This window comes from Bombina bombina, chromosome 2 (assembly GCF_027579735.1).
Source record: "Bombina bombina isolate aBomBom1 chromosome 2, aBomBom1.pri, whole genome shotgun sequence".
In the NCBI taxonomy this organism is placed as follows: domain Eukaryota; kingdom Metazoa; phylum Chordata; class Amphibia; order Anura; family Bombinatoridae; genus Bombina; species Bombina bombina.
This window is the reverse complement of record NC_069500.1, coordinates 1,443,084,511-1,443,098,930: the sequence shown is the minus strand read 5'-3', so window position 1 is coordinate 1,443,098,930 and position 14,420 is coordinate 1,443,084,511. Positions and strand designations below refer to the sequence as shown.

General features: G+C 53.7%; 1 protein-coding gene across 1 annotated transcript in view; it reads left to right on the top strand.

Moving 5' to 3' along the window:
• The window catches only part of LOC128650455 (programmed cell death protein 4-like), a 220,907-nt gene that overhangs the window by 84,404 nt on the left and 122,083 nt on the right, over window positions 1-14,420 (top strand). Inside the window, exons 5-6 of the mRNA XM_053704405.1 lie at window positions 1,209-1,430; window positions 2,371-2,468. Coding sequence (XP_053560380.1) covers window positions 1,209-1,430; window positions 2,371-2,468 — 320 coding nt within the window. The remainder of the gene's footprint in view (window positions 1-1,208; window positions 1,431-2,370; window positions 2,469-14,420) is intronic.

Sequence of the window (14,420 nt, the reverse complement as noted above, 5' to 3'; positions counted from 1 at the left end):
AGTGTATAACTGGTACTCACACGCTAGTGATACATAGTGTAGTACATAAGTTACAGAACCTCATATAGCGCTGGTTACATGAGATATTACTAGAGAGAGTATAAATGGTACTCACACGCTAGTGATACATAGTGTAGTGCATTAGTTACAGAACCTCATATAGCGCTGGTTACATGAGATACTACTAGTGAGAGTTTAACTGGTACTCACACGCTAGTGATACATAGTGTAGTACATTAGTTACAGAACCTCATATAGCGCTGGTTACATGAGATATTACTAGTGAGAGTATAACTGGTACTCACACTTTAGTGATACATAGTGTAGTACATTAGATACAGAACCTCATATAGTGCTGGTTACATGAGATATTACTAGTGAGAGTATAACTGGTACTCACGTTAGTGATACATAGTGTAGTACATTTAGTTACAGAACCTCATATAGTGCTGGTTACATGAGATATTACTAGTGAGAGTATAACTGGTACTCACACGCTAGTGATACATAGTGTAGTACATTTAGTTACAGAACCTCATATAGTGCTGATTACATGAGATATTACTAGTGAGAGTATAACTGGTACTCACACGCTAGTGATACATAGTGTAGTGCATTAGTTACAGACCCTCATTTAGCGCTGGTTACATGAGATATTACTAGTGAGTGTATAACTGGTACTCACACGCTAGTGATACATAGTGTAGTACATTAGTTACAGAACCTCATATAGTGCTGGTTACATGAGATATTACTAGTGAGAGTATAACTGGTACTCACACGCTAGTGATACATAGTGTAGTGCATTAGTTACAGAACCTCATATAGCACTGGTTACATGAGATATTACTAGTGAGTGTATAACTGGTACTCACACGTTAGTGATACATAGTGTAGTACATTAGTTACAGAACCTCATATAGTGCTGGTTACATGAGATATTACTAGTGAGAGTATAACTGGTACTCACGCTAGTGATACATAGTGTAGTGCATCAGTTACAGAACCTCATATAGCGCTGGTTACATGAGATATTACTAGTGAGAGTATAACTGGTACTCACACGCTAGTGATACATAGTGTAGTACATTAGTTACAGAACCTCATATAGTGCTGGTTACATGAGATATTACTAGTGAGTGGATACCTGGGTATTCCATCATCTCTAGCACAAATAATTTTTATTTCTGGCTTTGTCCCCATTTCAGGCCCTCCTGAGGGAACTGAATTTAGGTAGTGAAAAGCCTGGGGTTCCCCGCATAGCAGTGTCCCTGTCATTGGAGGGGAAAGCCAGCCATCGGGAGCTAACGTCACGTCTCCTCTCTGACTTGGTGGGGAAGGTGATGAGTGATGAAGACATCGCATATGCGTTCAATAGGATGCTCACCGAACTGCCAGACCTTATCCTGGATACTCCTGAAGCACCACAGGTGAACGAGATAAGTGACAGTAAAAAGCAGCAAAACCTGCAGTAAGGGAGGGAGCTAATAGACATGGGGTCTGTCCCTATCCTGCAGGTGACACAGAGAGGAGGGAGCTATAGGACATGGGATCTGTCCCTTCCCTGCAGGTGACAGAATGACACAGACAGAAGGGAGGTAATAGACATGGGTTCTGTCCCTCCGCTGCAGGTGACACAGTGACACAGATAGGAGTGAGCTATAGTTCATGGGGTCTGTCCCTCCCCTGCAAGAGACACAGACAGAAGGGAGCTAATAGACATGGGTTCTGTCCCTTCCCTGCAGGTGACACGGTGACACAGACAGGAGTGAGCTATAGTTCATGGGGTCTGTCCCTCCCCTGCAAGAGACACAGACAGAAGGGAGCTAATAGACATGGGTTCTGTCCCTTCCCTGCAGGTGACACGGTGACACAGACAGAAGGGAGCTATAGAACATGGGGTCTGTCCCTCCCCTGCAGGTGACACGGTGACACAGACAGAAGGGAGCTATAGGACATGGGGTCCCTCCCTTCCCTGCAGGTGACACGGTGACACAGACAGGAGTGAGCTATAGAACATGGGGTCTGTCCCTCCCCTGCAGGTGACACGGTGACACAGACAGAAGGGAGCTATAGGACATGGGGTCCCTCCCTTCCCTGCAGGTGACACGGTGACACAGACAGAAGGGAGCTATAGGACATGTGGTCTGTCCCTCCCCTGCAGGTGACACGGTGACACAGACAGAAGGGAGCTATAGGACATGGGGTCCCTCCCTTCCCTGCAGGTGACACAGTGACACAGACAGGAGAGAGCTATAGGACAATGGGGTCTGTCCCTATCCTGCAGGTGACACAGACAGGAGAGAGCTATTGGACATGGGGTCTTCTCATTTCTAGTGTTGTGTATAATGCTTTACACTCTCTGTTTAGATGCTTGGGCAGTTTATTGCTCGTGCTATTGCAGATCACGCTTTACCCCTCGATTTCTTGGATCGTTTCAAGGGAAAAGTTGACTGTGAGCATGCACGGTGAGTAAACAGGACATGAAAATATCTTAAAACCCTATTTCAAAAATCTCTCCTGTACCCCCTGGTATCTAACCATTCCCTCTCTCCTGCATCCCCTGGTATCTGACCCCTCCCTCTCTTCTGCATCCCCTGGTATCTGACCCCTCCCTCTCTCCTGCATCCCCTGGTATCTGACCCCTCCCCTCTCTACTGCATCCCCTGGTATCTGATCCCTCCCTCTCTCCTGCATCCCCTGGTATCCGTCCCCTCCCTCTCTCCTGCATCCCATGGTATCTGACCTCTCACTCTCTCCTGCATCCCCTGGTATCTGACCCCTCCCTCTCTCCTTCATCCCCTGGTATCTGACCCCTCCCTCTCTCCTGCATCCCCTGGTATCTGACCCCTCCCTCTCTCCTTCATCCCCTGGTATCTGACCCCTCCCTCTCTCCTGCATCCCCTGGTATCTGACCCCTCCCTCTCTCCTGCATCCCCTGGTTTCTGACCCCTCCCTCTCTCCTGCATCCCCTGGTTTCTGACCCCTCCCTCTCTCCTGCATCCCCTGGTTTCTGACCCCTCCCTCTCTCCTTCATCCCCTGGTATCTGACCCCTCCCTCTCTCCTGCATCCCCTGGTATCTGACCCCTCCCTCTCTCCTGCATCCCCTGGTATCGGACCCCTCCCTCTCTCCTGCATCCTCTGGTATCTGACCCCTCCCTCTCTCCTGCATCCCCTGGTATCTGACCCCTCCCTCTCTCCTGCATCCCCTGGTATCTGACCCCTCCCCTCTCTACTTCATCCCCTGGTATCTGACCCCTCCCTCTCTCCTGCATCCCCTGGTATCTGACCCCTCCCTCTCTCCTGCATCCCCTGGTATCTGACCTCTCACTCTCTCCTGCATCCCCTGGTATCTGACCTCTCCCTCTTTTCTGCATCCCCTGGTATCTGACCTCTCACTCTCTCCTGCATCCCTTGGTATCTGACCCCTCCCTCTCTCCTGCATCCCCTGGTATCTGACCCCTCCCTCTCTCCTGCATCCCCTGGTATCTGACCCCTCCCTCTCTCCTGCATCCCCTGGTATCTGACCCCTCCCTCTCTCCTGCATCCCCTGGTATCTGACCTCACACTCTCTCCTGCATCCCTTGGTATCTGACCCCTCCCTCTCTCCTGCATCCCCTGGTATCTGACCCCTCTCTCTCTCCTTCATCCCCTGGTGTCTGACCCCTCCCTCTCTCCTGCATCCCCTGGTATCTGACCCCTCCCTCTCTCCTGCATCCCCTGGTATCTGACCTCACACTCTCTACTGCGTCCCCTGGTGTCTGGCCTTTCCCTCTCTACTGCATCCCCTGGTGTCTGGCCTTTCCCTCTCTCCTGCATCCCCTGGTGTCTGACCCCTCCCTCTCTCCTGCATCCCCTGCTATCTGACCCCTCCCTCTCTCCTGCATCCCTTGATATCTGACCCCTCCCTCTCTCCGGCATCCCTTGGTATCTGACCCCTCCCTCTCTCCTGCATCCCGTGGTATCTGACCTCTCCCTCTCTCCTGCATCCCCTGGTATTGACCCCTCCCTCTCTCCTGCATCCCCTGGTATTTGACCCCTCCCTCTCTCCTGCATCCCCAGGTATCTGACCCCTCCCTCTCTCCTGCATACCCTGGTATCTGACCCCTCCCTCTCTCCTGTACCCTGGTATCTGACCCCTCCCTCTCTCCTGTACCCTGGTATCTGACCCCTCCCTCTCTCTCTCCTGTACCCTGTTATCTGACCCCTCCCTCTCTTTCTCCTGAACCCTGTTATCTGACACCTCCTATCTCTCTCCTGTACCCTGGTATCTGACCCCTCCCTCTCTCTCTCCTGTACCCTGGTATCTGACCCATCTCTCTCTCCTGTACCCTGATATCTGACCCCTCCCTCTCTCCTGTACCCTGGTATCTGACCCCTCTCTCTCTCTCTCTCTCTCTCTCTCTCCTGTACTCTGTACCATGGTATCTGACCCCTCCTTCTCTCCTGTACCCTGGGATCTGACCCCCCCTCTCTCCTGTACCCTGGGATCTGACCCCCCCTCTCTCCTGTACCCTGGGATCTGACCTCTCCTTCTCTCCTGTACCCTGGGATCTGACCTCTCCTTCTCTCCTGTACCCTGTATCCGGGTATCTGAACCCTCCCTCTCTCCTGTACCCTGGTATCTGACCCCTCTCTCTCCTGTACCCTGGGATCTGACCCCCCCTCTCTCCTGTACCCTGGTATCTGACCCCTCCCTCTCTCCTGCATCCCCTGGCTTCTGACCACTCCCTCTCTCCTGTACTCTGGTATCTGACCCCTCCCTCTCTCCTTCATCCCCTGGTATCTGACCCCTCCCTCTCTCCTGCATCCCCTGGTATCTGACCCCTCCCTCTCTCCTGCATCCCCTGGTATCGGACCCCTCCCTCTCTCCTGCATCCTCTGGTATCTGACCCCTCCCTCTCTCCTGCATCCCCTGTTATCTGACCCCTCCCTCTCTCCTGCATCCCCTGGTATCTGACCCCTCCCCTCTCTACTTCATCCCCTGGTATCTGACCCCTCCCTCTCTCCTGCATCCCCTGGTATCTGACCCCTCCCTCTCTCCTGCATCCCCTGGTATCTGACCTCTCACTCTCTCCTGCATCCCCTGGTATCTGACCTCTCCCTCTTTTCTGCATCCCCTGGTATCTGACCTCTCACTCTCTCCTGCATCCCTTGGTATCTGACCCCTCCCTCTCTCCTGCATCCCCTGGTATCTGACCCCTCCCTCTCTCCTGCATCCCCTGGTATCTGACCCCTCCCTCTCTCCTGCATCCCCTGGTATCTGACCCCTCCCTCTCTCCTGCATCCCCTGGTATCTGACCTCACACTCTCTCCTGCATCCCTTGGTATCTGACCCCTCCCTCTCTCCTGCATCCCCTGGTATCTGACCCCTCTCTCTCTCCTTCATCCCCTGGTGTCTGACCCCTCCCTCTCTCCTGCATCCCCTGGTATCTGACCCCTCCCTCTCTCCTGCATCCCCTGGTATCTGACCTCACACTCTCTACTGCGTCCCCTGGTGTCTGGCCTTTCCCTCTCTACTGCATCCCCTGGTGTCTGGCCTTTCCCTCTCTCCTGCATCCCCTGGTGTCTGACCCCTCCCTCTCTCCTGCATCCCCTGGTATCTGACCCCTCCCTCTCTCCTGCATCCCTTGATATCTGACCCCTCCCTCTCTCCGGCATCCCTTGGTATCTGACCCCTCCCTCTCTCCTGCATCCCGTGGTATCTGACCTCTCCCTCTCTCCTGCATCCCCTGGTATTGACCCCTCCCTCTCTCCTGCATCCCCTGGTATTTGACCCCTCCCTCTCTCCTGCATCCCCAGGTATCTGACCCCTCCCTCTCTCCTGCATACCCTGGTATCTGACCCCTCCCTCTCTCCTGTACCCTGGTATCTGACCCCTCCCTCTCTCCTGTACCCTGGTATCTGACCCCTCCCTCTCTCTCTCCTGTACCCTGTTATCTGACCCCTCCCTCTCTGTTACAGAAGCATTAGTTATTTTGTTGTGAAGAGCTTATTTCCCAGCAGCAATGCCTGAACCAGCAAGCCAGCGCCTAAGAAGGGCTCCAAGAAAACTGTAACAAGTTTCATTTCATAAAGAGTTAACTCTTTTTTTTCAGCTTTTAGAAACTATTGTCTAATCACCTCTGGAGCCAGACTGCTAATTGATAAGATGAACTTGTAAACTTGTTATCTTAAGTACTGTAATCCTATTGTGGCCTGTCAAAGGACAGTGCTCTCTATCTAAATGTGTGATGGGGGATTTTGTGCTTCCCCCCCTCTCCCCCTGGGAGTGCCCTGTGTGCATGTAACCTTAATAAAAAGCAGGCTGGGCATCCCAGTCCTGAGTTCTTGTTTGACCCTCAATCGCAGCGTTGACTCGTTTTTGTGGGCAGAAGGGTATCCTAGCTGTACTGCAGCTAAGGGAGATTATTCTATATTTGCGAGACTCATATAGAATACTATGGAAAGCAGCTTCTCCCCTCTTTAGCAATAGGGATCCAGGCTACTAAGCGGTCCATCTCTCAGCGAGACTAAGGGTAACCGTAACATTTGGCGGCAGCGGCGGGATTTTCCTGGATTTCCTAGGAGAGGTACAGAACGGATGGAGAGCGCTTACGAAAAATTGAAGCGTACAACCCTAAAGGATTTACTTGAAAGCAGAGGGGGGTACGCCAGCAACCGGCCGAGGAGAGAGCTGATCGCAGAATTGACCGAACTGGATCAGAGCTTCACAATGGCGGAAACACCGACCACGATTAGTGACGAAAAAACCAGGATTGTTCGGGAAAGGCTCTCATTATACGGGCCGAACCCCTCCATGGAATTGGTACAGCAGTTGATGGCGGAGGCGGACGAGGATATACGAGAGACTCGAGCCCACGAACTCAACCTAGCGAACGCACACCGCAATGCTGAAGCCCCGCAGGTAATCATCCCTGTCGAAAATGCTGGGAGGCCCAAGATACCCTATGCGGCATTTCGACCCTTCCTAGAGAGCGAGACAGGGATTGATGAATATTTGGCCGACTTCGAAAGGCAATGTGCCCTGCACCAGATTCCCAACAGAGAGTGGCCCACGATATTGTCTGGGAAACTATCCGGGCGAGCCCTGGAAGCCTTTCGTACTCTGGGTGCTGAGGAAGTGACACAGTATGAGCTAGTTAAGGAGACACTGTTGCGACGGTACGCTGTAACTCCGGACACGTATCGCCGACAGTTTCGGGGCACGGAAAAGAAGCCTAACGATACCCATATGGAATGGGCGCACCGAATGCGGAGAGCGGCAAATCACTGGCTGAGCGGAAGTAAAGCGGTGACTGGGGAGGAAATTTTACAATTGTTTCTCTTAGAACATTTTTATAATGGCATGGAACAGCAAGGGAAGGAATGGCTGCGAGACAGGCGGCCTTCTACCTTAGAAGAAGCAGCCAAATTGGCCGATGAACATTATGACTCCCGTCTTCACGAACCCATGAACTACCGAGCTCCAGCACGGGTCGAACCCAGAGAGGTTTACCGTGCACCCCCTCGTGCTGAATTCCGAGCCCCGGTGCCCACAGGGCCCGTCCGACACTCAGGACCACCCAATAACAGCTCTGAGCGTCCCAGACCGACTTGCCACCGATGCAAGCAACCAGGGCATTTCATGGCTAGCTGCCCCCTTAATACGCACCAGACACCCAGGAATTACAATTACCCCTCTGGGTCCTATCGTCCGGCCCGGGCCCTCTGTGTTAACCAAGAGGCCCCTATGGAGGGATATGTGGGGCCGCTTCACGAGGCAGACCCTGTATATGCTGCCTCAGATAACCGCCAGCACCATCGGCAGAGGGTATGGCTCGAGGGGCGATCTACCGAGGGATTGCGAGACACAGGGGCTACTATCACGCTGGTACAGAGTCATTTGGTGCCAGAGCACAAGCGATCCGGACAGACTGTGGCCGTTAGAGTGGCGGGGGGGGATGTGTACAAAATTCCAACAGCTAAAGTGCATCTTGATTGGGGAGCGGGAAAGGGGGCTGTGAACGTGGGCCTAATGGATAATTTACCTGCCGAAGTACTACTGGGCAACGATTTGGGCCCCATGACTTCTGCCTATGCTCCAGTATGCAACAACGAGGCGGACCCAGTGACTACACGGGCCCAAGCCCGGACGGAGCGAGAGCTCTCACCAGTGCGGGAGACACAGGTAAGACCTACCCCGACCTTGCCTGACAGGTTAGGCCCCATACCCTGGGACACCCCAGATGCCTTCGAGGCAGAGTCTAAGACTGACCCGACCTTACAAAAGTACCGGGAACGAGCAGAGACCGGAGGGGGCGGGGCAGATAACGAAACATTCTTATGGGAAAAAGGGAAACTATACCGCTGGACAGAGAAAAGGGGACAGCGTAGGCGACAGCTGGTAGTGCCCCACAAATACCGTCAAGAAATCCTCAAAATAGGCCACGACATCCCCTTAGCAGGCCACCTAGCCGTTACCCGTACCCTACACCGCATTACTCACACGTTCTTTTGGCCAGGGGTGCACGCTGACGTTAGAACTTACTGTAACACCTGCGATGTGTGTCAACGAGTAGGAAGGCGAGGCGATCACCCTAAAGCCCAGCTAGTAAATATGCCCATTGTAGAGGAACCCTTCAGCCGGGTTGCTATTGACCTAGTGGGACCACTGGCTACCCCTAGTCCCTCCGGTAAGCGATACATTCTTACCGTAGTGGACTACGCTACCAGGTACCCAGAGGCTGTCGCCCTATCCAACATACAAGCGGATACGGTAGCGAATGCACTAGTACAGGTGTTCTCCCGGGTAGGATTTCCAAAAGAAATCCTATCCGACCGAGGCACCCAATTTACGGCTGAATTGACCCAACAACTCTGGCAGGTTTGCAAAATTAAGTCCCTCCTAAGCTCCCCATACCACCCCCAGACGAACGGGCTGTGTGAGAGGTTCAATGGGACCCTCAAGCAAATGCTCAAGACGTTCACTCAGGAATACCGAGACTGGGAACGCTTCCTGCCGCACCTCCTATTTGCTTATCGGGAGGTGCCCCAGGAAACGACAGGGTTCTCTCCCTTCGAGTTGCTCTACGGAAGAAAGGTACGGGGACCCCTAAACCTGATCCGGGAGCACTGGGAGGGAGAGATGGAGGCTGACGGTGTCCCAATTGTGCCATACGTGCTGGAACTCAGGGACCGAATGGAGCAATTAGCCAAATCCGTGCGGGCTAATCTCCAGTTGGCCCAGAGAAGACAGAAAGTATGGTACGATCGGGGGGCCCGAAAGAGAATCTTCACCATAGGACAAAAGGTGTTAGTACTTAAGCCGGTGAAGACAGACAAATTGCAGGCGTCCTGGCAGGGTCCCTACCAGATCGTAGAGAAAAGGGGAGACACCACTTATGTGATAGCTAGCTGCCACGACAACAATCTTAGAAAGACATTCCATGTAAACATGCTCAAGGAATATTTTGAGCGACCAGAGAACGTGACGGCCGTATGTTGTTCCCCTCAGGAAGACCCCGACAGTTTACCCATTCCAGACCTATTAGAAAAGAGCCTCCCCACAGGTATAGTGGCGCAGGTTCAGATAGGGGACCGACTTAGCCCCACTGAAAGGGAGCAGCTCAACCAACTCCTCCAGTCCAAACACCTCACCTTCTCCCCGAAGCCAGGGTACACTACTTTAACCACCCACCAGGTAGATACTCCGGGACAAGCTCCCTTGCGCCAGGCTCCGTACCGAATCCCCGAAGCAGTTAAGACAGGAATGAAGAAGGAGATCGATGAGATGCTCCAGCTCAGGGTAATTGAGCCCTCCGATAGTCCCTGGGCCTCCCCAGTTGTCTTGGTGCCCAAGAAAGATGGGACCACCCGGTTCTGCGTAGACTATCGGAGGCTCAATGAAAATACCGTGACGGACGCTTACCCTATGCCCAGGGTAGACGAGCTACTCGATCGTATAGCCAGGGGAAATTACCTGACCACTATTGACCTCTGCAAAGGTTACTGGCAGATTCCCCTGGCCCCGGAGGCTATCCCCAAGTCGGCATTCGTCACCCCATTCGGCTTATATCAGTTTAGGGTAATGCCGTTTGGGATGAAGAATGCCCCAGCTACATTCCAGCGCTTGGTGGATAGGCTCCTGGATGGCTTCCAGAGTTTTGCTTGCGCCTACCTAGACGACATAGCGATCCACAGTGAGTCCTGGGAGGACCACTTAGCTCATGTGGGAATGGTTCTGGATCAGATCCGGGCTGCTGGCCTGACTCTGAAGCCAGAAAAATGCCACTTTGGGATGGCCGAGGTACAGTACCTGGGTCACCGGGTGGGGTGTGGAAAGCAGCGACCAGAGCCGGCCAAAATAGAAGCTGTCGCCAATTGGCCCACCCCCATCACTAAGACTCAGGTCCTAGCCTTCCTGGGCACGGCAGGGTACTATAGACGGTTCGTACCAGACTACAGCACACTTGCCAAACCCCTGACTGACTTGACCAAGAAGAACTTACCTCGACAGGTCCTGTGGTCTCCCCACTGTGAAACGGCTTTCCAGGCTCTCAAAAATGCTCTAATTAACGCTCCTGTCTTGGCGGCCCCAGCCCTTAACAAACGTTTTATCGTCCATACAGATGCTTCCATGTTCGGGCTGGGAGCCGTCCTCAGCCAAGTAGGCGAAGATGGAGGGGAGCATCCAGTTGCCTACATCAGCCGGAAGCTCCTGCCCCGCGAAGTCAGCTATGCAGCGGTCGAAAAGGAGTGTTTGGCTTTGGTGTGGGCATTAAAGAAATTGACTCCCTATTTATATGGTCAGGAGTTCACTCTGGTCACCGACCATAACCCGTTGGTGTGGCTGAACCGGGTCTCTGGAGATAACGGCAGGCTATTACGTTGGAGCTTATCGTTGCAAACCTTCAATTTCACCATTACTTACAGACCTGGGAAACAGAATGGCAACGCCGACGGGTTGTCCAGACAAACCGACCTCAGCCCCGCATAACCAGCGGTCTGGACAGCCTTAGTCTGCCCCGAAAAGGGGTCAGACCGTGTCTGCCAGAGTGTTCCACAGAAAGGGAGCAATGTTACAGAAGCATTAGTTATTTTGTTGTGAAGAGCTTATTTCCCAGCAGCAATGCCTGAACCAGCAAGCCAGCGCCTAAGAAGGGCTCCAAGAAAACTGTAACAAGTTTCATTTCATAAAGAGTTAACTCTTTTTTTTCAGCTTTTAGAAACTATTGTCTAATCACCTCTGGAGCCAGACTGCTAATTGATAAGATGAACTTGTAAACTTGTTATCTTAAGTACTGTAATCCTATTGTGGCCTGTCAAAGGACAGTGCTCTCTATCTAAATGTGTGATGGGGGATTTTGTGCTTCCCCCCCTCTCCCCCTGGGAGTGCCCTGTGTGCATGTAACCTTAATAAAAAGCAGGCTGGGCATCCCAGTCCTGAGTTCTTGTTTGACCCTCAATCGCAGCGTTGACTCGTTTTTGTGGGCAGAAGGGTATCCTAGCTGTACTGCAGCTAAGGGAGATTATTCTATATTTGCGAGACTCATATAGAATACTATGGAAAGCAGCTTCTCCCCTCTTTAGCAATAGGGATCCAGGCTACTAAGCGGTCCATCTCTCAGCGAGACTAAGGGTAACCGTAACACTCTCTTTCTCCTGAACCCTGTTATCTGACACCTCCTATCTCTCTCCTGTACCCTGGTATCTGACCCCTCCCTCTCTCTCTCCTGTACCCTGGTATCTGACCCATCTCTCTCTCCTGTACCCTGATATCTGACCCCTCCCTCTCTCCTGTACCCTGGTATCTGACCCCTCTCTCTCTCTCTCTCTCTCTCTCTCTCTCTCCTGTACTCTGTACCATGGTATCTGACCACTCCTTCTCTCCTGTACCCTGGGATCTGACCCCCCCTCTCTCCTGTACCCTGGGATCTGACCCCCCCTCTCTCCTGTACCCTGGGATCTGACCTCTCCTTCTCTCCTGTACCCTGGGATCTGACCTCTCCTTCTCTCCTGTACCCTGTATCCGGGTATCTGAACCCTCCCTCTCTCCTGTACCCTGGTATCTGACCCCTCTCTCTCCTGTACCCTGGGATCTGACCCCCCCTCTCTCCTGTACCCTGGTATCTGACCCCTCCCTCTCTCCTGCATCCCCTGGCTTCTGACCACTCCCTCTCTCCTGTACTCTGGTATCTGACCCCTCCCTCTCTCCTGTACCCTGGTATCTGACCTCTCCCTCTCTCCTGCATCCCCTGGTATCTGACCTCTCCCTCTCTCCTGCATCCCCTGGTATTGACCCCTCCCTCTCTCCTGCATCCCCTGGTATCTGACCCCTCTCTCTCTCCTGCATCCCCTAGTATCTGACCTCTCACTCTCTCCTGCATCCCCTGGTTTCTGACCCCTCCCTATCTCCTGCATCCTCTGGTTTCTGACCCCTCCCTCTCTCCTGTACCCTGGTATCTGACCCCTCCCTCTCTCCTGTACCCTGTTATCTGACCCCTCCCTCTCTCCTGCACCCCCTGGTATCTGACCACTCCCTCTCTCCTGCACCCCCTGGTCTCTGACCCCTCCCTCTCTCCTGCATCCCCTGGTCTCTGACCCCTCCCTCTCTCCTGCATCCCCTGGTTTTTGACCCCTCCCTCTCTCTTGCATCCCCTGGTTTCTGACCCCTCCCTCTCTGTTGCATCCCCTGGTCTCTGACCCCTCCCTCTCTCCTGCATCCCCTGGTTTCTGACCCCTCCCTCTCTCCTGCATCCCCTGGTTTCTGACCCCTCCCTTTCTCCTGCATCCACTGGTTTCTGACCTTTCCTCTCTACCACACACAAGCAAGTGATGTATTGTGTATCTACCCACCTCTAGTATATAGTACAGAACAGGCAGCAGTTTAAAGGACATGAGAAAGAAAATAATTTTCATGGATTAGACAGATCACCAATTGTGTTATCAAATGTACTTTGCTTTCTTGGTGTCCTTTGTTTAAAAGCATTCATAGATAGGCGCAGGGTCAGCAATGCACTAGTTGGCTGCTGATTGGTAACCCGTGCTGTCTGTTCCCCCTATTTGCGCTGTCTCCCCCCGCTCTGTCTGTCTCCCTGCGCTGTCTCCCCCCTGTGCTGTCTGTTCCCCCTATTGCACTGTCTCCCCCCCGTGCTGTCTGTTCCCCCTATTGCGCTGTCTCCCCCCCGTGCTGTCTGTTCCCCCTATTGCGCTGTCTCCCCCCCCCGTGCTGTCTGTTCCCCCTATTGCACTGTCTCCCCCCCGTGCTGTCTGTTCCCCCTATTGCGCTGTCTCCCCCCCGCACTGTCTCTTCCCCCTATTTGCCTTGTCTGTTACCCCTATTGTGTTGTCTCCCCCCCGCTCTGTCTGTCTCCCTGCGCTGTCTCCCCCCCGTGCTGTCAGTTCCCCCTATTGCGCTGTCTCCCCCTGCGCTGTCTCTTCCCCCTATTTGCGTTGTCTGTTCCCCCTATTGCGCTGTCCCCCCGTGCTGTCTGTTCCCCCTAATTGTGCTCTCCCCCCCCCCGCTCTGTCTGTCTCCCCCCACTCTGTCTCCCCCCACTCTGTCTGTCTCCCTGTGCTGTCTCCCCCGTGCTGTCTGTTCCCCGTATTGCGCTTTCTCCCCCGTGCTGTCTGTTCCCCCTATTGCGCTGTCTCCCCGTGCTGTCTGTTCTCCCTCGTGCTGTCTGTTCCCCCTATTGCACTGTATCCCCTGTGCTGTCTGTTCCCCCTATTGCACTGTATCCCCCCATGCTGTCTGTTCCCCCTATTGCACTGACTGTCTCCCCCCCCCGCTCTGTCTGTTCCCCCTATTGCTCTGTCTCCCCCATGCTGTCTGTTCCCCCTATTGCGCTGTCTCCCCCCATGCTGTCTGTTCCCCCTACTGCACTGTCTCACCCCCGCTCTGTCTGTTCCCCCTATTGCACTGTCTGTTCCCCCGTAGTGTCTATTCCCCCTAATGCGCTGTCTCCCCCCCGCTCTGTCTGTTCCCCCTATTGCGCTGTCTGTTCCCCCTATTGCGCTGTCTGTTCCCCCTATTGCGCTGTCTGTTCCCCCTATAGTGCTGTCTGTTCCCCCATTGCGCTGTTTTCCCCCCTGCTCTGTCTGTTCACCCTATTGCACTGTCTCTCCCCCCGTGCTGTCTGTCCCGCCTATTTCCCTGTCTCCCCCCGCTCTGTCTGTTCCCCCTATTGCACTGTCTCTCCCCCTGTGCTGTCTGTTCCCCCTATTGCACTGTCTCCCCCCCGCTCTGTCTGTTCCCCCTATTGCGCTGTCTGTTCCCCCTATTGCGCTGTCTGTTCCCCCTATTGCGCTGTCTGTTCCCCCTATTGTGCTGTCTGTTCCCCCTATTGCACTGTCTCTCCCCCTGTGCTGTCTGTTCCCCCTATTGCACTGTCTCCCCCCCGCTCTGTCTGTTCCCCCTATTGCGCTGTCTGTTCCC